General features: G+C 37.2%; 1 protein-coding gene across 2 annotated transcripts in view; it reads left to right on the forward strand.

The window, feature by feature from the left end:
• Dthd1 (death domain containing 1) overlaps window positions 1-25,536 on the forward strand; it is a 63,067-nt gene that overhangs the window by 1,114 nt on the left and 36,417 nt on the right. Inside the window, exons 2-7 of one of the 2 annotated variants that reach the window (XM_059275427.1) lie at window positions 873-1,485; window positions 6,099-6,432; window positions 8,992-9,171; window positions 10,265-10,515; window positions 18,215-18,379; window positions 22,072-22,361. In XM_059275427.1, coding sequence (XP_059131410.1) covers window positions 873-1,485; window positions 6,099-6,432; window positions 8,992-9,171; window positions 10,265-10,515; window positions 18,215-18,379; window positions 22,072-22,361 — 1,833 coding nt within the window. The remainder of the gene's footprint in view (window positions 1-872; window positions 1,486-6,098; window positions 6,433-8,991; window positions 9,172-10,264; window positions 10,516-18,214; window positions 18,380-22,071; window positions 22,362-25,536) is intronic. The other variant, XM_059275429.1, reaches the window with a different exon arrangement.

Raw genomic sequence — 25,536 nt, forward strand, 5'->3', positions numbered from 1 at the left:
AGTCCTAGACAACAAGCTAAGGCAATTAGTAAGCTACCAAAAAGGATGAGTTCAAAATAAACATGGGATCTCAGGCATCAGACAAAGACCAAGTTGTCAGAACTGTAGTGCAAAGGCAAGTCCAGACCAGTGAAAGGATGATTTGGTGACAGTGAGATGTGTGATCTTTGGATACAGACTCCTGGCTCAGAGCTGAGAGTCTAGAAAGGATCAGCCTGAGAGAAGCTTGAGAAGTGAGATGCACAGACAGGAGCTTAGGATGGAGTGAGAAATGGATTGACTTGGGTTTGATGATGCTTACTTAGCCTTAGAGTAAAGCAATTTGTCTTAGTTTGGTTGTCATTGATCAACCACTGCAGGGTCCAGTCAGAGAATGATACGGTAACGTTATTCTTTGAAAGAACAATTTGACATATTTTTAATGATCACGTGCTCAGTAGGGGAAGGATTGGATTTCCGACCAAAATACAGCATCTGTGTCATCATAAATAACATAGCTGTTGCCTTTCTGCTATTGACCTGTCCTGGGTGTTCAGATAAATATATGTCTGATATTTGAAATGGACAATTGATATAGTATAGTATCTCCCAAGGCAAAGGAACAACTGTCAAATATTCCAAATGATTGAGGAGGTCTTGCCTCCATCCTTATTAAGGAGAAGGATCCTCACATTTTTCTATAAGGTTTAAAGCATACTTATGGGGAAAAAGGGCAAGTTTCACTACTTGGCTACTATGTTAAAAGTAGAGTTTCTTTTCTTGTAGTTATATAAGTGTTAAAAGCTGGCAAATTGTGCAGATACTTCCTTCATCTGTGCAGAAGCATAATTTGACTTAGTTTTTACTTCTTCTTTGTGTGTCTACATGTGCAGAAATTATTGCTTTCATAGACTGCCTCATGAAAATGAATGAACATTTGGGGAACACTGCTATGCTTCTAAGGAAAGAAGAAAAGGAGATGTGTAATTTATGCAGCATGCATGAGGACCGTACTCCACAGCAGACAATATCGGCCATTCAAGATACCAAAGCAACAGACATTGCTCCAAAAAGGGAACTAAATGTCATGGAAACAGCTACTGTTTCTCCTACAAATGCAGAGGAACGTCATTATACAAACCAGGTCCAGTTAAAAGAAAATCAAACCCAGATAAATTCTGAATTAGGGGGGAAAGAAAACAATGCATCATTGAGTAGAAATGTAATAGGGCAAGAAGAGTCACAGAGCTCAGTGTTCCCAGATAATGCAGAAAATGAAGATGAAAAACAAATAGAACACATGACTGCTGAGAACATAAATGGCAACAAGGAAGACATTCATGATGCAATCCAGACAACAACAAGGGAAACTCGAGAGACCTCAGAAAACCAAGGAGAAGAGATTATCACATCCCCAGCAGCATGGGATGTCTCCAGTAAAGATGTGAATAGTCTTCATAATGACTCAGAGAGTCCAAAACAAAAGAATAACATAATGGAGAAGGAGTAAGTAAAGACACCGTGAGAAATGTTTATATAAGCCTACTTCTACATTCGTTTCTATAGTTCTTAAATGCCTTAACCCTGCTGCTATGACAAACTACCACAAACTGGTTTGTTTTGAGTGAAAGAAATTAATATCTTAGAGTTCTAGAAGTGGAGAGACAAGAAAGGCACAGGAGATTCGGTGTCTACTGAAAGCTTACTGATTCACAGATGGTACCTTCTTGTTGCATTCTCAAATGGTATAAGGGGCAAGCCAGCTTCAAGGTCCTTTATTAATGATGCTAATCCTATCCATAAGGACTGTGCTATGACCTAATTAGGTCCTGCAAAGGCCCCGTTTCCTAACAGTCCTCTATGGGATAAAAATCCCAACATATGATATGAGGGAACATGCAACAAAGTTTTATATTTTTGTGTCATGTCTCCAAAATTTACTGTAAACAAGTGATTCAAGTTAAAAATCAACCCACAGAAATTTATGTGGCTGCTATTGCTAATATCATTCTGTTCTTCATTGTTTTAGAAAACACTAATATTAAGTAGTGATTTAAAGGAAAAATAATTAGTTATGAAAGTAATTCAGAGCAATTGTTCAGATCATGAACACTTTTCTAAATAACAAAATTCAGTTTCTAATAAGAAAAAAAACTTCAGAATGTTAAAAATTAAAAGACAATTTGCTAATATGATTACAGTTATCTCTAAGATAATTGTCATCAGTCTTTCAATCTTGCCTTCAGAGCTCCAGGGGATTTGTGGATAGGCTTTTCAGAGTTCTTGAAGGTAAATATGATGGTCACACCTATTCAGCTCAGAAAATTGTCAGGCGTTTTTTTGTTTGTTTGCTTTTTTTTTTAAATCAGATTCTCTAAAACCCATGGAATAAAGAAAGAGAGGAAGATTAATGTATTTTATGAGCTATCTCCCCAGCACTGCAAGGTAGCATTGATTCTCGATTTGTCTAAATTGGTAGTTTCTAACTATATTTTCCCAGATAAATACAACATCTTCCTTAGCAGTGTGATATAATGGGGAAAAATATTTGGGGAGCAGGACAAAATTAATTTTTATTTGCTGTCTTATTATTAGCAAGTTATTTTGAAACTGGGCAACTTGCTTCGTGTTTTCTTTTTCCTTCTTTTTATTTGTGTGTTCATTTTTGATCTCAGTTTCTCAGTGTCTTCTTCCTTGGTGCATGTGATTAGCAAATGAGACAGTCACAGAGGGGCCTTAGTGTTGGGTCCCTCTGTCAGTGTTCACACTCAGCTAGGTGTTAGTATGTTATTTGATGTCAGGCCCTGTAAGATGAATCACTAAATAGTCTTATTAATAAAAAACCAGGAGCCAAAAATTGGGGTGAAAAGCAGAAATCAGAGGAATAGACAAGCCACAGCCAACCTCACCTTACCAACTCCTCAGCCTCCAGAGAGAGCTACTTCCTGTATACTTATGCGTATATAAGTTTCTGTGCCCTGCCATCTTACTTCCTGTTTGTACAGACCTCCAACCTCCATGGTTAGTGCTGGGATTAAAGGCGTGTGCCACCATGCCTGGCTCTGTTCCCAGTGTGGCCTTGAACTCACAGAGATCCGGATGAATCTCTGCCTCCGGAATGCTAGGATTAAAGGTGTGTATTACCACTGACTGACCTCTATGTTTAATATAGTGGCTGGCTTTATCCTCTGATCCCCAGATAAGCTTTATTGGGGTGCACAAATAAAATATCACCACAGAGCCCAGCTACTTTCACTATCCTACCACTCCTCACTTCTGTTACACACTTGTATCCTTCTCGGCACAACACGCTGATGGTCTACTGTGTAAGCACACAACACTGTTCCCAGGAAAACATTACCGAGTCTATATTCTTCAGCAAGTCCTTTGCTTACCTTGATCATAGGACTCTATAAAAAAAAATGAAAAAAGAAAGTAATGTATCCCCAGCAAAGAGAATGTAATGAATTCTGTTGATGAATCTTTCAATGCATGAAGACCTCCATGGTTTGCAAAAATTACTGTCCCTGACAAACAACCTCTAAAGTTGTCAATATGTGGTTTCCCATTTCATTTGAGAAAAACATTGACACTTCACATCCTCCCATTCAGAAATGACTCAAAACAGCACCTCGTGAGTCATTGCCGGCACCACTCCCTCTGACACCTACTTTAGGTGTTCCCTGGTTAGCGACTGACTTCCTCTGTAGCATGGAACCAATTGTGCCTGGCTTGCATATTTACCAAGATGACTCTTCATTGCAGTCCCCCAGGCTAGGAAGCCATCACAGCACGTAAAAGTATATGCAATAAACAAAACTTTGCTTGGGATCTTTTGTGGTTCCTCAACCTTCAGTTTCCCAAAAGCCCTATCCTTTGGAGATAGCTATACTAAAGTGTACACAAAGAGGAAAAAAACCCCGCTAAACTAATGTAATCTATTTAGTAACAAGACTAGTCACAGTTGATTAAGACTGTAGAGAATGGATTTATTTACAAATTTCCTGTACACTTTATCTGTCATTTGGGAACCACACCTTATAGAGGTGGGGTGCATTGAGATGGTTTCCAGGATAGAGAAGAGGGCATTCCTGGACTTATATGAAGCCAGTTCACTGAATCTTCTGCTGAATAATGTTTCTTTTTTCTGAATTATCATTATCTCTATGAACAAAAAAGTTAAGCAGATCAACGTGCTGGAGATCTTTTTATAAGTTCAGAACCGTATACATAAATAAATGACCTCTATGAGTTAAATATTTAATTATATTTCTTTATGAAATTATAAATTATATTTAGCAGTAAACTTTGAACTGTATTAACAGTAAAAGAAAAAAAGCTAAAACTTTATTACTATATAACTGAGAAAATGATGTTGTGTTATACATAGATCCTGTCATATACCTTCAACATTGCCTTTGTTTCCATTATTTCTCTGTTGTGAAATAAATATCAAGAAGAGAACCCCAAGTGGATGGTGTTAACATGGAGATCAAACCATTAGTGATCATGCAGTTTACTCAGATCCATTACATTTTAATAGGTTTAAATATTAGATCTCATTCAAACTTTGCAATATCATAGATTAGATATTAGTTTCAAGCTGTAATGGATGGAGCAATCATTACTTAGGGAAGATCTGCGAAAGGCATGACAATATTTGAGAGCTTTTACTTCCACATTAAGAAGCAGAGAGTCAACGTTTACTTCTAAAATTGAACATCTATGAGATTTGTAGCAAGTTAAAAAATCTCAGCCTCAGTTTCCCTGTCTGCAAAATAGTAGAGATAATAATACTTGACACAGAAGCTATAAAAATTAAGTAAAACTATGTGGCTAAAACCTGACCAACAGGAAGCATTAAACTACTGACTGTTCTGAGAGGTCGTGATATTTATGGGCAAACAAATGTGAAATGGTCGGTCTCAAATTTGAATTCAAATTTATAAGGCTCTGAAAATCTTTGCAAAGATGGTGTTGAAGAGAAATAAAATAGTTAAACTTTTCAAATGACAATCTCAGGGTTAGAAATAATCTATTCCTGCTTAATAGGATTAGTGTACAAAAACTTAAATGTCACTATTTGATCTTGTGTACTTGGACAATTTCTGTGCTTCATATTCATCACTTCTTGAGGCAATAGGCATCATACAGATCCCTTGCCAGCAGGTAGACAGGCAAATAAATAAGAGGTTTTAGATAGATTAATGGACTTTATACTTAAGCATTTATGATGGGCAACTTCCTCATTCTTCTTCCTCTCCAAGTCAAGGACTTGGTGGCCTTTTCCCCTCCAGATAGAACTGTTTAGAATTTTCAAGTCTCCCAGAACAGGTGGTGAGTCAGGAGTGAGGGCCTATGGAAGGGAGCAATTAGCTTTTCTTCTTTGTCTGGATTATTCAGTTTCCTGCAATCGCCCAAACTACCTACTTTTGAGGAAGAAAAGGAATCTACTCTACCCCAATCATATATAGAGTCTGAATACCTCTGCACTGTTTTTGTCTTATCTCTCTGTCTCTCTTTTTCTCTCTGTCTTTCTCTCTGTCTGTCTGTCTCTCTCTCTGTGAGTGTGTGTGTGTGTGTGTATGTTTGTGTATGAGGGGTTGTGTGTGCATGCACATGCATGTGTACTTTTGCTTTCAATAAGACTGGATGAATGCTGGGACTTTCCTTTTTCTGAATTTTTACTTTTAAATCAGAAAAAAAATTCATTCTTGCAATCCTAGAGGACCTCACTATAAAGGCATCTCTCTCCTCACAGTTAAGTAAACTATTAATTTATTTAAAAACATCATTGATTTTTGAATTTTATTATAGGATGAACAACAGTGGGGAATAAATCAATCACTTTGATAATAAAATTAGTCAAAAACAGTTATAACTCATGTGAAGTAGATATTGCTTTCACCCCATATTACAGGAAATTGTGGTATACAGAGGTTTAGCATCTTTTTGATTACAGGGTTAATAACTGGGAACATTAAAGTCCACATCAAGGCAATGTGCCTCACACTTTGTGACCTTCTGCTTTTGTCTATAAAGTACATGGATAGAATGGCTGGAAAATGAAGCTTGCTTTTTTTTTTTTTTTTTTTTTTTTTTTTTTTTTTTTTTTGCAGGTATCTTGATGTGCTGAGTGCTGGGACTGACCCTCAAGTGTCTTGTTACATCACAGCACCTTCGCATGTTCTGCAACAGTTGGACTGCCAGATAATTAACAGCATGAGCTCCTTCATAGTGAGTGCTAACGAAGAGTTGGTCAGCAACGTCATCGCTGTTGAATGCTCAGATAAGGAAAAGAAAATCCCATTCCCAGTATGCATTGCAATTCCTTTCAAGGCAAGCTACAAGGGCAATTACAGAGACATTGTGGTGAAAATGACTGACACGAACTTTCAATCCAGTTACCTAACTCCAAATTCATTGGAAGGAATGAGGGGAACTTCTTACAAGGTCAGTAAGGCCTGAGCTACAACTGTATTTGTTGTTTTTCTTCTCTTCTTGTAACTCAGAATATTATGTAGTAATGTAGTAATAATTGTTCCATTATATAAGTGTGGACACATTTATGTTAGAATACTCATGTTTTTTTTTTTCTAAATACCATCTATGAAGTTCCAACAGTAGAAATTATTTGCCAAAGTTAGTAATAGAGAATGGGTCCAGGACTCACCAAATGTTCCTTTTTTTCTCCTAGAAAACAACCAGCATCATAGCTTCATTCACTTCATGGTTCATGCTAACTTCATAATTACGTATCTACTGTGTTGGACTGCTGCCCACACAGAAGCATTAGAATTCCCAGATGCTATAGTTTTAGTTTTTATTATTCATAGGTTGGGAGAATATATATATATATATATATATATATATATATATAGATAGATAGATAGATAGATAGATAGATATAGATATAGATATAGATATAGATATAGATACAGATATAGATATAGATACAGATATAGATATAGATAATGGAAACAGTGTGTATGTGCCTGCTCTGATGAACTGATTACATTTATAAATGGATTTTAGTCTACACATTGAGGATTGTGTTGTTAGTCACTGGGATGAGGACAGTAAAGGAAGAAATGTGGTTCCCACATTTGGCTGCAGTGTGAATTCAGATGGATCAAGACACCTCTCTGTGACTCAGAGCTTTTATTTGAAAAGTAGTATAATAATGTCTGCCTGATAAGACGGCAAAAACTAAATGAACAAACCACTTAAGAAGATGGGAAAGTCTTTATACAAGCGAGTTGTTAATAAGTTTTCACCATGTGAAACAGACTTTATTGTAATAATATTAAGGCTCTCTATGTCACAAATTCAAATGTTGCTGAGACAGAATCCAGAATTACGAATTTAGTATTAGAGAATTAATGAGGATTCAAGTTAAGAGTTTTCTGTGGGCTACTGAATTTATTGGTAAACAATTAAGGTGTTTATGTTTTTATATGCAAATGTTTCTTATTGGGTGGGAACAGAAAAGAATACATGTTAAAATCTTCATAATACATTCTGTCCTTTTGGTTTGTTTACAAATCAAATCAAGGCTACATAGTTGAATAATAAAGCTAAGTCTTTTCTCATTACTCCTATTCATGCCACTAATACCTGTTAGATTTAGACTAGCTGCCTGTGAATATGGGAGTCTGATTAGCATTGCTCTGGAGCAGGCCTCTCAATCTTGGCGAGTCTGTGTGTCCTTTATAACAAGTACTTTAGAAACTGCTCACAGTACAAGTGCCTTTCCCAGATGGGCTCAAAAGATGTTTTGTAAATGAATAATCAAGACACAAGAAAAATTAAGAGGATCATTGTTTACCAGAAAACTGTACTTTTCTTTACATAGTAGGCTAATGAGAGTTATCTCTAATTTTAGCTCAGGAACATTTGAGTTCTGGACCCCTTCCAAAGTTTTATGTGGGTCCTATGACATTTAAATGCTCTAATTCTCAAAAGCCTTTTTAGTTTCCCTGGTATCTGCCAAATGTGGTCTCAGTGCTCAGCAACCACCACTTGTTCCCAGGAGACCTTTTCTTCTCACTACTTTCCCTCTGGCCACTGAAGCAGGATCATTGTGCTCCGAATTTTCCCAACTGTGATATTGTGAAATGTTTCCCTTAGTCAGCTTTCAAATGGTAGATTATTTTCCAGTGTGAATAACCCTGAAATGTTTGTGTGTGTGCATGCGCTATTATCCACTCATGCTGGGTGGAGTCTAGCTGGTATTGGGGAATGCATGAACAGAGCACATTATTTCTTGGTCTGCCTCCTTGTTTAAAGCATTGATGATTATATACATAGATCATTTTCCTTCCACTTATGGACTCAGTTCCATTTTGTATGATAAAACTGTTGAGTATGTGCTTGGATACATGGTTATTTATTTGAATATAAATACAGAAGAAAGACACAGTGTATTACTCTGTAGTTATGTGTTGCCACTGGGGAAAGAAAAGTCATAGAGACAATGACTTTTTATGGCATCTGAAGATGTTGTGATCTGTCAGAAGGAAGAATTTTTTGGACAGTACACTTGCTGCAATGTTAAAGTAAAATGCCCAGGAAATAAAATTCTATCCCTTGGAATTCTGTAAAATAGCATAGAAACTTCTAGACAAGTTCTATATATAAAACTCATTCTATCCAAAAAAAAAAAAATCATTCTAGCCAAAAATGGCTAGGATTTCAGAGTAACTAAAACTTGTGAAGATATTATGACTACCTATTATACATGTGTGAAGATTTAATTTAAGTTACAAAATAAATTCATTTCTCATTTCTCTACTGGGAAGTCCAAGCTTAAGAAACTCTTAACATCTCCTTATCCTTTCCCAAAAAAGATCACATCTCAGTCAATGTGATCTCTCCACACCATGGGAGATTATGGGTAGCATATACATTTTTTGCTTGTTTTGACAGCCCACAGAATATGTGTTATATATGTATTTTTTCCAAAATAATGCTAATTGCTTGCTTCAGTAAAGTGTCTTTTACTCCATATAGGGGACTTGTGCTGCAGTGAATGTTTACAAGTTGGGTATGTTTTCAGTAGTGTCATGTTTAAAGAAACAGTCTTTCACAGTAACGAAAAAAGGACTTAATCTAAAATCAAGCGTAGATGCCCGGATAGCCTTCAGTTATCCTGCAGGAGTTTTCAACTCACCAGTGCTTGTCCAGTTAAAGGTAAACATTAAAAAGGTAAATTAATTATATTCTATGTCTAGTGGGCCAAGCATGGTCCTACAGATGCAGAAATTATAGATTTGTCATATATCCATGAAGCTTATCTTCTCTTATATGTGGACTCATCTGTAGTGAGTTGAATGATACAGTAAATATTTTGAGTACATCTGAAACACACCTCTGCTTTTATTTACAAGGCTTTCCTAAATAGTCTTCTGTATTACTAGTTTATGTTTGTTGGCAAACATATGCTGAATGTCTAGAAAACAATTGCTGACAAATTTGGGGGTATTTATATAAATCCAGATTTCCAAATAAATTGATGGAAAAAAGAAGCTACTGATCCATTCAAATGGTTATTATCATGATTTTTTTATTTTATTTACTAAAGAAAATCAGCTTTTTTGAACAATAATTTAATGTACACAAACACTATTTTCATAACATGTAATGCTATATGAATATACATCCCAGAAGATTTATATTCTCCAATGGGATTCCTTATCATTCCAGCCTTGTTCTTCCCATTTTCTCTTTCCTATTTCTCCCAGCTCCCATCACAAATAGTAAGTCAAGGAGAAAGATTGGGAAGAAAGCCTAATTATAATATTTTATTTGAAAATATTTTCTATGAACTTTGAGTTGTGTTAGCTTTCTTCTCAATTTTGTGCTAATCACATGATCTAAGAATAGTGATATTTAGAAATTACACAAAATGTCACTTCTGTTTCCTTGATTATGTTGTTGTTTATAGTTGAGTGTTTCTAAAACACATGCACAAATGTATATATACATAAATAAGCACATGTGTGTTTGTAAGTGTGTATGCATATGTGTGTGTTCATGTGTGCATGCATATATCAATAGGAAACCACGTTTTAAGAGATTTTACTCAATTGTGTGCTTTTATATAAAGAGTTTTATTTCCAGGCAAGAATGTACAGAGAAACACATGAAAATACATTCCCTAAAGTTTTCAAAAAATTGTTTTAGGGCCATGCTAATACTTGCATCCTCTGAATGAATGTGTGCATATGTGTGTTTGAGTGTGTATACATGGACATGGACATATTTTTCCTTCTTTTTTGTTTAGATCCAGCCAGTCGACCCTTCTTTGGTGTTATATTTAAAAGCACATCAAGATTCCTCCTATTCAGTACAGTCGACAAGTCCTCTTATCCACATCCAGCACCCATCAACTCATTCTTTTCAAAAGCCAGTCACGGTATTCCTTCCTTGTTCTCCTCTCCCTGAAAAAAAGAATCTTGAGTCTGAGAAAGATCACAGGAGACCCGAGAGTGCCACAGTGCACAGGAGCCTGCCAACACCCTTGTACTTCAACAGGTGAGTCAGAGACCTACTACTGCTAACTAATTTAATGGGGTACAAAGAACCTTCTATGGTTACTAGTAATCAGTTGACTTGAATTTAAATATCTGAGTAAAATAGTATGAAGTATGTTCTCACAGTTGACCCACAATAGGAAAGAGTTTTAGTTCTAATGGACTCAAAGCTGTACCATGTGAAAAACAGTGCTTTTTAATAATATAGATATGAGATTAAATCTTTCAAGAATTTATGATATGGTTAATTATGAGAATGCAACATAGTACTTATAATTTCTTCATTCAGTGTATGAATAAGATAAATTTTATCTTTTAAAATACAATAAAATTTCCCAGATCGTGGTGATGTTTTTATTTATCTCAGCAGTCGTGTATCAGAGGTAGGCAGATCTTTGTGAGTTTGAAGCCAGTCTGATTTACAGAGTGAGTTCCAGGACAGCCAATGTTACACAGAGAAACCCTATCTCAAAATTGGTTAATTAATTAACTTAATTTGAATTTATATTTACCTGCAAGTGTATTTCTTCTCCCAAGTCATATAATCGAACAACATCTTCATGAATAAAGTCAAATATACATACTAACTCACCAGCCAAAATAAACAAAAAAGTGGAAGGTTAGCAAATTGAACATATTGCAGGACATTAAACCTGACCTTAATTCCCATCTTTTAACTTAAGATTAATTTTCTTTCCTAATAGAGGAGACAGACAAGGATATTCCCATTTACTAAACATGAAAGGACTGGTTTTGAAAAACAAGAATTGAGTAACAGCTACTATTACCCTAGAGGTCACTCTGTGGCAGATTTGTGTACTGTGGCCTGCATTATCATTTTATAAATGTGAAGACTTAAGTGTAGTGACATTAAGAACCTCTGCAAGTCTGCTCACTAGTGAGTGATGCAGTCATGAACTGAACTCACACATTTCCTCTCTATTGAGTCCCCACCATTTGTCTGAGTTAATGGCTATGTTCTTGTTCCTATTATGCTTGCAGCTTAAGAAGCTTGGGGCAGCACTCTGTTGATTTGTGGCTGGAGGAAAATTAAACATTCTTTACTGTAAGATAAAGGATAGGGAACATAGAAATAGACATGATCAGTAGTTATAATTTCGCTACTCAACTTCACCAGCAGAGCCACCTTTTAACACACTTTCACAGTTCTTTACTTCTGTTACGTACTTCCATCATCATATACCTATGGCAATGTGCCATATAATTTCTTCACATTCCAGTTCAAAACACAATGTTAAAAAAATATTCTGACCTTTAAAATATACTTTTAAGGCAACATTTGAATTACTGTTTTTAATGTTTTCTTCTAAACTCTCTTATTTGTATTTGTCACCTATTAAAATTTCCTAAGTTCTTGATAGTCTCTTGCTGCTTATACCTTCGTCTTGAGAATTCCTATCTGTGGCTGTTTCTTCTGCTGTCACTCGTGGCTCTGTTTCTTCATTTGGGGACTTCAATGCCTGGGTGTGCACTGTAGGATTCTGCTGGCATGAAATGGAGCCAGTTGCCTCAGATGGCATGTATTTCTGTCTCTGTTGAGATCCAACTCCGACTTCAAAACTACTTTCAACAGTTTCAATATGCTAAACGTTCATGTTCATCTTTCCAGTGCTGTGATCCCGAAGATGGATAGCTTCATATTCTGCTCATTTGATTACTGTTTACTGCTGTTGGCTCCTGTTTCTTGGTTATTGGAAGAGCATTGTCCACATAGAAATCCTTCATTCCAGTCTGACTCTTCCTCCAGCTGTAACTTTGACCTTTCACATTTTTTTTTTTTTTGTCAAAAAGTTTGGGGAATTCATTTCAGAGGCCCCTGCCTTATGCAAGTCAAAATATTATAGATAAAAATTATATTTATTATCATCTAACTATTTTTGCTTCATTGGGGAAAGATCCTCAGACGACCCATTCTAAACGTGTTACTTACCATTCTGTGCTATACGTATTAAGTATATAATCTTTTGAAGAATCAATTGGGGAAAGAAATGGTAATGTTATAGATAGTAATAGCACACATGCTGTATGGTCCTTAGGGGCTAGTACTGTCTGGTCCACACAGGAAGGCCCAACCTACCATAATAATGTCACAATTTCAGTGAGACATGGGTTCAGAGAGCTTTGGAGCAAATAAAATGTTTCCCTTTTGTTAAACTTGAAGCTATCGCTTTGTAAAGTCTTCAAACACATCATGTACTATTGCATTCAAGAACATTAAGGTCCTGGAGGGTTGAAAAGCCTGCTTTGGAAAATCAAGGGGAAACCCCTCTTGAACACTCCCTAGTAGTATATCTTTCCACTCATGGAAACCAAATATTGAAGTGACTGGAAGCAGACCTTTTTATCATGGAATGCTCTTCTGAACTCTTTTATGTGGCATTGAAGGAATTAAGGAAAGGTGAAAACGGTGTAGTAATAGGTGACTGCCAGGCCTGAGACAGTGACCCTGGGCTGTGTATCTATCATCCTGTCTCCCTGGCAGATTGTCTGAGGGGAATTAACCTAGTTTCCAGAGCTCACCTTTTGTGTTCAAGCAGTCTCAATAGGAGATTTCCATATTAGTCAGTGTCACTGCTATAAGGAAACTTTGAACCCTAAGTAGGCTGACCCTGTTCTCAAATGCATGGCCATTGACATGAGAAGAGCTTTGGACTCAAGAGGTAGCAACATCAATTTATAAAGTGAATTTTATGTTGCTTAGAAATGTATACTCACTGGTAATATAGAAAAAGAAAGTAAAGACGAAGAGAAAAATAGGTAAAGATGATGTTTGTCTTCTCTATAGTGTTTTTCTACCTTGTATATTTGCTCCATTAACAAACATGCATTATTATAAATTGCTTCATTTTATAGTTGGGTAAAGTAGATTTAGTTATCTTTCATTTTATCCAAAATAATCTTAACAAATGTTATTTCATTTGTATACTCCTTGGTATATGAAGATAGTTGCCTTGGGGATGGATAGATAAGTAGTCAGGATAGAAACAAGAGCCTCCTGAATGGAAATTGATTGGAGTCATCACCCTTATTTTTCTGTGAAGTACAGCATTGTGGAAATATTTCTTCTTTGTTGAGTTAGATATTCTGAAGCCTATTGCAAATAAAAAAATATGAAGAAGGGAATTTGAATGTGTAGACCCTGCTGATCAGTAAGACAGGTTAGCAATGTCTATATTTTCACTTTTGAAGAAATAAATGTTTATGCTAGTGCTTAATGTGCAGTGTCTTTGGGAGCACAATCTCAAGGTATAGTAACTGACTTCCATATGAGCTCAACAAAGAAAAGTGTTCGTATATTTTTAAACAATAACTTTTCGAATAGAGACATGTGCTAGTGGTTGTACTAACGCTGACAGATCATGAGGAATCCCCAGCTGTCATGACCAGATACATATCCACAACACACAGTAGATTAGAATATGGAGTCCGTGGTAAGTGTAACTGGGACTAAGGACATTGTCAATTAGGCAAGACACCAAAAGTTTATAACTTGATAATTAAACAGGGTAGTTGAATCAGAAAAACAAAAACAAAAACTTTTTTCTCAATATCAGTCATTTGAATTGAAATCCCAAAGTGATTATATTGGTAACAAATATTAAATTCAGAGTGAACAATTTGATCCAGAAAATGATCCTCAATCTATCAATTTATTGCAAACTAAATACAAACTATGTAGAAAATAGACCACCGGAAATTCCTCAGTATGCCATACACCCTAGGCAATGTGACCATGCATATGTTCCTTGTCCATATACTTTCTGTCTTAGAGTTTCTATTGTTGTGATGACATTGTGACCAAAAGCAACTTGGGGAGAAAAGCGTTTATCTGGCTTACACTTCCATATCATAGTTCATCGTCACTGAAGGAAGTCTGGGCAGAAACTGAAATAGAGACCATTGAGGAGTGCTGCTTACTGGCTTTCTCTCCATGGCTTGCTCAGCCTGCTCTTGTATACAACACAGGACCACTTGCCCAAGGGTGGCACCACCTGTAGTGGCCTGTCCCACATCAATCGTGAATCAGGAAAATGCTCTACAGACTTGCTACAGACAATCTGATGGAATCATTTTTGCAATTGAGGTTTCTCTTCCTGGGTAACTTTAACTTGAGGGGGCGGGAGGGGGGAAAACAAGGGAATCCGTGGCTGATATGTAGAACTGAATTGTATTGCAAAATAAAAATTAAAAAAAAATTAGTCAGGAGACACTTCTATTTTAAAACAGCTCTATCATCAACATGTATAATTTATAATGGGAGTTGTTTTAAATTTTTGAGTAAAGAAATTCTATGTAAAAATCAGTACTTTAATGACTAAATTAGTTTTTTGAGAAAAGTTAATTTTAAAGTGTTGACGCTCACATTTAAAGGCCCATGCATTATGTATACCACAAAGGGATTGTTCTGAAAGTAAAATGTGATATGAGAATTTTGATAATGTGATTGCTTGCTGCACATGTTTTCTTAGAGATTAATAGTATATTTATTTTAGTCAGCATCTTCACAGAACCTGATTCTATCTTGGGAAGAGATGAACATTTTTAAATGAATCATTTTTAGAAAGATGCACTATATTTTATTTATTTTAATTTTTCAACACGCATGTGTGAGAGTGTGCATGCACGTGGGCATGTGTGTGGAGATCCTAGGTTGATGTTGGGTGTCTTCCTCAATCACTCTTCACTTTATCGACTGACAGGGTACCTCCCTGAATGTGGAACAGACTGGCTCAACTAGTCTGTCTAATCAGTTTGCTTCAAGGATTCCATATGTCCATCTCCTGACCAATGGGATTATAAAAGGGCAGACACACCTACCCACCCATCATTTACATTAGTGGTAGGGGTCAGAATTCCTGTGCTCATGCTCCATGTTGTTCTAGCCAAAGTATCTCTCCAGTTCTGGTTTATATATTCTGGAGAATTGTCATAACATCAAAATGTCATTTTTTGATCTTGACCAAGCACTAGTCATTACTAGGCAACATTATTTGTCAAGGTTTGCTAATAGTGCATAAGTATGGCATAGTTTAGTTAAAGAGCTGTTAATCCTAGGAGGTATGGATGTATCATGCCATTATTTGACTTAAAGATACATTGCATTTATTACTGCACATTCTGTTTCTTTTATTCAGGACTGTTTCTTTCTTGTGTTTTGAGACAGACTCTTGTTCTATAGCTCTTCTGGTACCTCCTGTGTAGCCCAACTGGCTGCACACTCTCTGTTCTCCTTCAACCTCAGCCTACTCAGTCCTAAGGTTACAGGCACATGCTATTAATCTTGGTTATTAAGGACACCTTTTAAGACACAGAAAAGCAAACAAAAGTCTTCAATCAAAAAGTGCTATAACTTTTTTATTTATTTATATTTTTGTGTACTGGGGATAAAACATAGTCTCTCATTTGTGTTCTTTCCTGAACCAATTATATTCTCTGACATGTTTGTACCTCATGAAGATGATACCCACTACATCTTCATAAATCCAAGTTAGAGAAAAACAGGAATATTTCCCTCATTTATATGCATATAAGTAAGTTCAGCTCTATAAGCCTAGAGCTGAACTCCCATTCCAAATTTATTAGAAACTCATAACTGGACCAAGAAGGAATACAAAATACAAATTAGCCTATGTTATGAAGTGACAACAAATTTCTTAACAGTCCTTGTATCTTATTATACATATATAACAACAGTCTTTATATCTCATTCCATGCTATGAAAGGCTGCTTCTTGCTTCTTGTGCCTATACTTAGGCACAGAACAAACACTTTCTGGTTGCCATTATGGCTATAGAAAAACTTTGGGTAGATCCACTAGCAATAAGCCTCACGTCCCCAAAGTGACAAATCTCTCTTCAATTTCCAATTATTTAACTGGAACTAGTCACATGGTCTCACTCAACTATAGTGATAGAGACATGCAATCCCATTGTACACTCAAAACAAAGGATTAGCCAATATTTTAGTGGCCATTGCTTATGAATGCCAGATGCACTATTTGGCTGAATCAAGTAACTATCTGTCCTGAGTCAGGGTGTATGGGCCTTCACTACACATTACGACCTCATCGAAACTCAGAGCATTGGCAGAAAAAAAGTGAATAGTTACTACCATGGGTGGGTTTAGGGAAGGATCAACGTTGTATTTAGTGAAATTTATTTCTAGTGAATGATCAAGATTCTGATTCAGTGTGAATATATTCTCCAGTGTAAATTAATTTTTAGCTTCAAGGATTAAAAAAATCTACCACATCTGTGATTATAATCTAACATCCCAAAGCCAATTTCTCTAATTTTTTATTTTATTCTGTCAGAGTCCCTGAAAAACCAATAGAGGATTTTAAAAATAATGTAAGTTTAGACCAGTTCTTTGTTTCTGAGTCATAGGACATATTGGTCTGTGAAACTGAGGTAAATTTTATAATTCTACTTATCTACACACAGACACACCACATCACATAAATGCACAGAGAGAGAGAGAGGAGGTGGGGAGAGAGATGAAAGAGATCGAACTTGATTTTGGTAGCTAGCTAAATTGTTTCTTTCCCCATCAAGTTGCAGGATGTTTTTCTCCAAAGATGTTCAGTATCAACAGTTTTTTTTGGGTTTTGGTTTGTGAAAAACAGATACTGTTTAAATGAATGCAAGAAGAACACTCATTGAAGGACCTCATATTAGTCTCAGAAGACTCCATTGTCTCTTTCACATTAATTTTTTTCTTACTCCCTTAACATCTAAATTTTCTTCTTAATATGCACACTATCAATTGATTTCCTTAGTCCAGAGCTTTGCAACTAAAGGAAAGTGATGAGCCACAGTCTCTGAACTCTGACATAGCCAAATTCCAAAGAAAGGGACCTGTGTTGGCTGGCTCTTAGAAACTGGTCTATGGAATGAACTCCAGTTGGCAAGCAGTAACATGTGGTACTTAAAGCTGTTAGGCTTTGGGTGGGACGTGTTACATAAGCAGGAAAAGTATTTAAGAAATCATATTGGCTATCTTCTGCTGTAGGATGTGGTATGGGATATTAATACCACCTAACACTTTCAATGAATGCTTCATAAGTATCCACACTTGTATATATAATCCTATGATAAAGATAACATTGTTCTATTGTGATAGCCAGTAAAATTGAGATACATAAATACAAAATACCTTATGTATGGTCATTTGATTTTTAAGAGACGGAACTCAGCCAGAAGAAATGGTGTTGGAGTCTATGGTTTTACCCAACATGCTATACAATCATTCTTGAGTACCCCTAAAGTGTCTGTGCTTGTCCCTCTGAGTCCGTTATGTTTCTAAGTGTTCCTTTAAACCTTCTTTTGCCAGTAGTAAAATGTATTTCATTCTTCAAATCCATTCTTTCACACCAGCATTTTTATTCTGCAAATATCCTTGAATAGTATATTTGCTCCTAAATCCCCCATGCTTTCTTCTTAGGACCACACAGATTACCCCATGCTATAAACAGATAATACTATGATAGTGTATCGATACTTCTAGAAGCAAGGGCTATAATCGTCCCATCTTTCTATTCTTGAAGTCAGAAATAATTAGGAATGCATAGCGTACACATTATGGATTGTTGCTGGATTAATTACTTCATAAAAAGTAGATTTTTTTAATGTGATTTGTGCTATGTGGATTTTTACCCATTTCTGTTAACCATTTTATAGGACCAAGAGTGCTTCCATCAGAAAACCTGGTAACAACGCTTGTGAAACTTTGAAATTAGTAGGATTCAGAAGCAGAGACAGTGGTTGGTTTGGAATTGATGACGTCGTGGTGAGAACTGTCCAGAATGGCTTGGTATCTTTCGAATTGTGTGAACACTTAGAGAGGTAAGGCCATAGGAAATGATCAGAGGTGATGGCACTCTCCTATAGCCTATAATTAATGTGTAGGAATGGGATCATAGAAACATATGCTGGCTTTTAGGGTGTACTTAAAATGCTAACCACAGTGGACATGGATCCTCTCTTTGCAATTTTGCTCATGACAGTATAAGTAGGGCTTTCGAAACTTACTTTCAATATAGGTTTATTTTTATAGGTTTCTCTTACCACAAAAATAGTTTCAAAACAGCACCTTCATTTCTTAAATTCCACAGGAGAGTAATTAACTGTTCGTACTGTGCTCATCTCATAACTATGTAGATATAAACTGAATTTGTTATTTCAGTTCCTTCATTTAACTTTCTCATTTCCATGTATTCTAGACGGGCCATTAAAGGAATGTTTTAGACAGTTTTCAGGTACATGAGGATTAGGCACTCATGAAGAGAGGCAATCACATGCCTAAAGATAGGTTTCCTTTCGTAATGACGACCCGACCTCTGTGATTATCCCCACGCCAAATTCTGCAGAAACACAGTGTGAGCTGAGAGGGCAGGTGGCTGACTGAGGGAGGCCTCTCAGGAAGATCCTGTGAGGAAAGGAAAGAAGTGGAGGAGTCCAGGGAACATGACGGTTAAAGCTGGTTGTTGTTGGCTCTTCCCCAGCCTGGTGCCTCAGGGGAGCTCTGGAACAACACAGTGGTTGGCTTTGGTGGTTACACCCAGCAGTCCTTGTCTGTGAGAGAAGTCTGCTCTGGATGAGAGCTTCTGTTCTCTGGAGGCCAAGCAAGGGTTAACTTGTCCTGTTCTGGGATCTAAGTCTGTATTAGTTTCCCGGGGGAAATTAATTAATTTATTTATTATTATCACACATTTATTTATTATCCTACAGTTCTAGAGGCTCCGTGTCTCCAATCAGAGCATGTGTAGGGTTTGCTTCCCTTGAGGACTTCAAGGGATGAATCCACTGGAAGCCTGTCCTTGACTTATAAATGACCATTGTCCTCCTCACACAGTGTTCTGTGTTCTTTTTCTGTTGAAAACTCCTGCTTTGAAGAACACTAGTAATATTGAATTAGGGTCATCCTAGTGCCCTCACCTTGGTTTGTATACCTCTATAGTGACATATAGTGTTACATGAACATTAGCATTTGAGGATATGATTTAGGGTGGGACAAAATTAAACCCCAAACAAGATCCATCATAAAAATTCTCACATCACAAAAATGAAGATGAGTATTTCACCCCCACCTACATGTGTTACAGAAATGGATTATTTTCAACATCATTTGCTTCCATGTTTTGAAGTATTACTTGGATACTTTTCTATAGCCTTACTCTGTTGAATGATGGAATAATGAACATTTCAAACCTTGGCAATTGTACTACCATACAAAGAACACAGTGTACTCACACAAACCTGGGTAGCATAGCCTGGAATAAATCTAAGAGTGTATGGTTGCAGCTGATTTAAACATAAAATAGCTAGTTTATCAAAATGCATTTCAGTATACTAAAAATATTGGATACAAGATGTTTTTAATAGAATATCTATATAGTGCTTTTACCATTAATGGAGCTTGCAGGGCAGGGCATGGTTCTGGATGAGTCTGAACACTGAATCTGAAGACCCAAGATGTTACTCTGCACTGTGTAAGATTTATAAATACTGTGTCATTGGTGAGACTAAATTTACTGTCTTTTTCTTCTATCATAAACAGTATTACTTACTATTATTTTATTATTTCATATATAAAACTTTCACATTTTGGGCCATTTGTGTTATCAATTAACTTAAAACAGAAGCATATTGTTTGGCTATATAAAACTGTTTCCCTTACATTCTTTTCTCTTTTTTTTCTAAGAGTGCAGGAACCTCTGATGTTCAAAAGAGAGTGTAGGGTTTCCTATGGCTGAGGGCACTGGTGGTTTTGAGCAGCCTGCCACCAGTGCTGGGAACCTAACCTGGGTCCTACACTAGGACAGAATGTAATCTTAACCATGGAGACATCTCTATATGCCTTGTTTACATTTTATTCTCTGCAAATTTCTACTTTAAATTGTTATTCATTTATTTATTTCATATTGTTTGTGACAGGATCTTGCTAGCTAGTTCTGGATACTCTCAAACCTTTCTATTTAGACAAGACTGGCCTCATGTTCATGGTAGTAGTCCTCCTGCCTCTACCTCCTTACTGCTGGAATTACAGAGGCAAACCAATCCATCTGGATTTATTTAATTTTGTTGTTGTTTTTAAAGTCAAAGACACAAATAAACATTATTCTAGGTCTACATAGGACCAGAATCACCCAAATACTGCCTTTTACCTCCTTACTTTGTCCCACTACAAGCTCTTTAGGGGCAATAACATACCTGGAGCTGTCATCTTTTATGAGAGCAGTGTCTTCTTCTGTACCCTAAACATTATGTAGATTGGAATACATTCTAAACTAATAATCAAAATACGTTAAATACAAAAGGCAGTCATATAGTTGCTTATTGTTATCATCAAGTATCATATACTATGCATAATTCTATGTGCTGCAACTTCATTCACTTGGCAGGGCAATAGGTTTTTCATACCAACATCACCACACACATGTGAGTAATGTCCTTGTACTGTGGTGTTAAGACTGCAATATCACTAAGTGATAGAATTTTTCAGCTCCATTATATTCTCATAGGAACAACCAGTTATGTGCAGTCACTGATTGAAATGATATAGAATGCATGACTCTATAATGAAAACATGGGACCACTTTTAGAACTCACCTGAGACAGAGTGATTACTTTAAGGATATGTTTTAGAGGGGGATATGGTAGGGTTCACTCATCACATGGAAGGCTGATGAAGGACTGTTGTGAGTTCAAAACTAGCTGGGCTACAGAGCAAGAACAAACTACCCAACAATATCCAAAAACATCTTTTAGAATTTAGCTTGAGACCTAGGGGGAGGTCTTGGTCAGTAAAGTTCCTGCCATGCAAACAACAGGACCTCAGTTCAGTTCCCCAGTACTCAAACACCTTAGTATGACAGTTCACATCTGCAACTTGAGTATTGAAGAGAACAGAGACAGGCAGATCTCTGGTGCTCATTGGCCAGCAAGTCTAATGGACCTGATGAGCTCTCTTAGGTTCACCAAGACACTCTATGAGACAGTCTATCTCAAATAATAAGATGGAAAGAGCCGGGTGGTGGTGGTGCACGCCTTTAATCACAGCACTCAGGAGGCAGAGCCAGGCGGATCTCTGTGAGTTTGAGGCCAGCCTGGGCTACCAAGTGAGTCCCAGGAAAGGCGCAAAGCTACACAGAGAAACCCTGTCTCGAAAAACCAAAAAAATAAAAAATAAAAAATAAGATGGAAAGGAATGGAGAGATACCTAACATCTTACATTGATCTCTGGCCTCCACATGCATGTATGTACATATGCCCACACAGCCAAATGTGTAGATGTATGCACCCATACAAACAACATGCATACAAAACACACAGCCAAAGACAACAAACAGTTTAGTTGATCTGAACTAGTTTCTTGACTGCCTGGGATTTCACTAAAGTCCTTCATTAATATAGGCAGTTGATCATCAGAATGATTGCTTTAAGTGGAAGTTAAGAAAAGCAATTTTTTCCTTTGGGTTTGTGGTATTTCAATGCTTCATATTCCCTTTGGGTCTCGCCTCTTTCCTTTTACACAGGTTTATTGTGCTCCACCTGTCTTCCACAGCAGACAATAGCCACTTGGTTTCTTTTGTGAAGTCTTTAGAGGAAGCCTCACTCAGCACCACTGCCTGTATTGTGCTGTCACACCAGAAGGACAATCCGCACAGAGTGGTTATTTTAGTGGTACCTTCGAAGGAGTTAAACCTGGTACTGAAGGACTTGCGCTCAGAAGGCTTTGGAGGACTTCCAGAATCATCTAGACATTTCCAAGTAAGAGAAGGAGAACAACTTCTTTTAAGGTTTACTGGAAACATATTTGGCTCAAGTAAGTATGAGGAAATATTCTTATGTGTTTTACAGACTATAAGCCACAAACCTTAGATGTAACACCCCAAACTTGTATTACTAAGGAAGACTTCCCTTTAGAGAATTTGGGGAAACATTTACTGACTAGTCTGTCTAGGCACTAGTCTTTTTATGTACAGGGACACATGTGTCTTCTTGGACAGATTTTAAGTGACATTCTTTTAGAAACAGTCTTCTTCATGATTGCTCCTGAGTTCAAGCTAACATCACCTCTTCCTTGTGACAACTCCATAGCATCTAAATGCTACCTGCTTCCACCTGGCAATATGAATGTGTTTCCATAAGGAAATAACAATTTGTTGAGAAACATGTCATGTGATAAATGGCCCCCACTTATGATGATTTGATTTAGGAAAGTTGGTTTTATGATATACAATGGCAATACACATTCAAGTAGAAATGGTACATTCTGAGTTTTGGTCTTTCTCCAACTTATCTGCTTCAGGACTGATATTGTCTGTGATGTCACAACTCCTAGTTGGCCACTCAGTCTCAAGGGGAAAGAACTAATATTCTGTGGTATGTTAGGTTGCTAAGCCATGGTGTTAAGTATTTGACATGTATTAAGTGTGTTTTTGACATGATGTTTTCTATTTGTTACATTTGTAAGAAAGTGGTAACATCACAAGTTCAGGAGCATCTGTCTGTCACTCTTCTAGCAGAACTGTATTAGCTTCCATTGCACTTAAAATTATGTACATACTCTTTAATGTCTCTGTTAAGAATCCAGCATGGGTCAGTAGACTCCCATGAGATATATGATTAGAAGTATGCCATGTAATTCCTTATTTTTAATTACATGTATTTTATTTTACATATTTTAAAATATATTCTCAGAAATATATTTTACATTTGGAAAGTGGTCCGAGGTACAAAAGAAGCTTAAGAATATTATATGTGGGCAACACACCCTGAAGATTTCTCATTCCCACATTTACCCAGTATTGCTCTTGTTCTCATTATAAATGACATTAAAATTAGAAATTGGTGGCTCCTAGGTTTGGGTTTTACTCATATTCTCAGGAGACATTCTTCGCTGGAATGAAAGTCCATGGGACAGTGAGCATGTCTTCCTTGTCTGGTGTCCTCTGAGCCCAACAGCACCTTCTTTCATTGACTGTAGAGTGAATGAATGAAGATATGGCAGTGCTGAAGAAGATGAACAAGATGATGGCAGTGGGAAATGCTGTGGGGGAGGGAGAAGTGAGTGGTTGGGGAGGTGAAAAAGATTCAAGACAGTGAAAGGGGAAGTGAAAAGAAGAAAAGAGAAGAAGAGTAAATGGATAGGTAAAAGAAGAGAACAAAAGGTCTTGAGAGGAATTGCCATCTGGGTATTTCTTTTTCATCATCTACTTCCAATTTCCAGTTCCTTCCTTGAGTAAAATAGAATATCAAAGGTATGGTGATAATGGTGGCATGTGAGAGAGAATTAAAGGGTGGATTTTGTGGGGAGTTCTGAATCAGGAACCTTACTATGCACTTGACTTGATGCGACTTGATGCAATAGTCTTTGTATATATATATATAAATTAATGTGTATAATATTGAATCCATGATACCTACTATCTCTCATTCAGAAAATGGCCCCAAGGCCTTATGTGGTATTTGTAGCTCACAAAGAAAAGGAAGTTTGAAGCCAGTCCTGACCCTCACAGGGATAAGTGAGACCCACTATTACCCAGTATCTCCCAATCTAAAGTGTCTCTTCTAACATGTCTGTCACTGGAGGAGAGGAGGAAAGAAGGATGGGAACGATGCCTTTCTACTTAAGTTCTGAAGCAGAAACCAAACTTGACACCCAAGAAAGAGAGATAGTCATAACTCAGAAGTACTCCACCCAAACTAATGATGCAAATGATTTTTCTGTAATACCAAAGAGGCAGCTATGTTTACCTGCTGTCCTAAACAGGACTGAGCTGTTGTCTTTACAGGCAGGGAATCTGTTGTCTTGACTGAGTCCAGGGTCCCATGCTAAATTAAGACAGCCTAAAGATGGACAGCATCTAGGAGGGTTTCTTCATTCAAGGAAACCAAGGCAGGCAAGATGTCCATATTCTTTCCATTGTCCTTTTCCAGGAGATTCTTGTTCATATTAGGATCCTCACTGGAATTTTCTGGATCGAGGAGGAACATGACTCTCCAAAAAGAGTTGATACCTATCTCTACATCAGAACATGGGAAGCCGAAGGAGATAACCCCAGGTGTCCTCTGTCTGCTGGGCCCTCATCTCCTCCCCTGCTTCTCTCCCACCCTAATGTCTCCTATTTCATCTTCTTAATGATCACGTTCAAGGATGTGTTCCTTATTCTTCCCCGCCACATGTTTCAGATGTTATTTTATTTTCACAGATGTTCACCCTTTCTTTTTGTGTCCCCTGCCACCGACGCCACTTTCTATTTACTTATTTAATGCCACATCCCCTATAAAGACTCTCATTGGGAGGGGGCAGTCTTGTTGGGGATACCATGCAACCCCCATCACCTAGGATAGTACAGGGCAGATAGAAGGAACTCTGTGATTAGAAATGAAAACAAAGGTCTTGGCATTGCACTAATAATTGTAGTGGTTGAATGAGTTAACTATGAATAAATTCATTAATACATTTGTAGCTAGAGTTTTCCTGCCTGGCCCAGGGTCAGGACAAATCTCTCTCACCTACCAGTCCCACAGCTGCTCAGACCCAACCAAGTAAACACACAAAGACTTATATTGCTTACAAACCGTATGGCTGTGACAGGCTTCTTGCTATCTAATTTTTTTATCTTAAATTAACCCATGTCTATTAGTCTATAAGTTGCCACATGGCTCCTAGCCTTCCGGTACCTTACATCTTGCTTGTCATGGCAGCGTCTCTCTGACTCGGCCTTCCACTTCCCAGAATTATCCTCTCTGCCTGTCCCGCCTATACTTCCTGCTTGGCTACTGGCCAATCAGTGTTTTATTTATTAACCAATCAGAGCAACACATTTAACATACAGAACATCCCACAGCACTTGTGGGACAAGGAGAGAAGAGAATTCTGGGAAGTGGAAGGCTGAGTCAGAGAGACACTGCCAGCCATCGCCATGACAAGTGAGATGTAAGGTACCGGTAAGCCACAAGCCATGTGGCAACTTACAGACTAATAGAAATGG

This window comes from Peromyscus eremicus, chromosome 10 (genome assembly GCF_949786415.1).
Source record: "Peromyscus eremicus chromosome 10, PerEre_H2_v1, whole genome shotgun sequence".
Taxonomy (NCBI): domain Eukaryota; kingdom Metazoa; phylum Chordata; class Mammalia; order Rodentia; family Cricetidae; genus Peromyscus; species Peromyscus eremicus.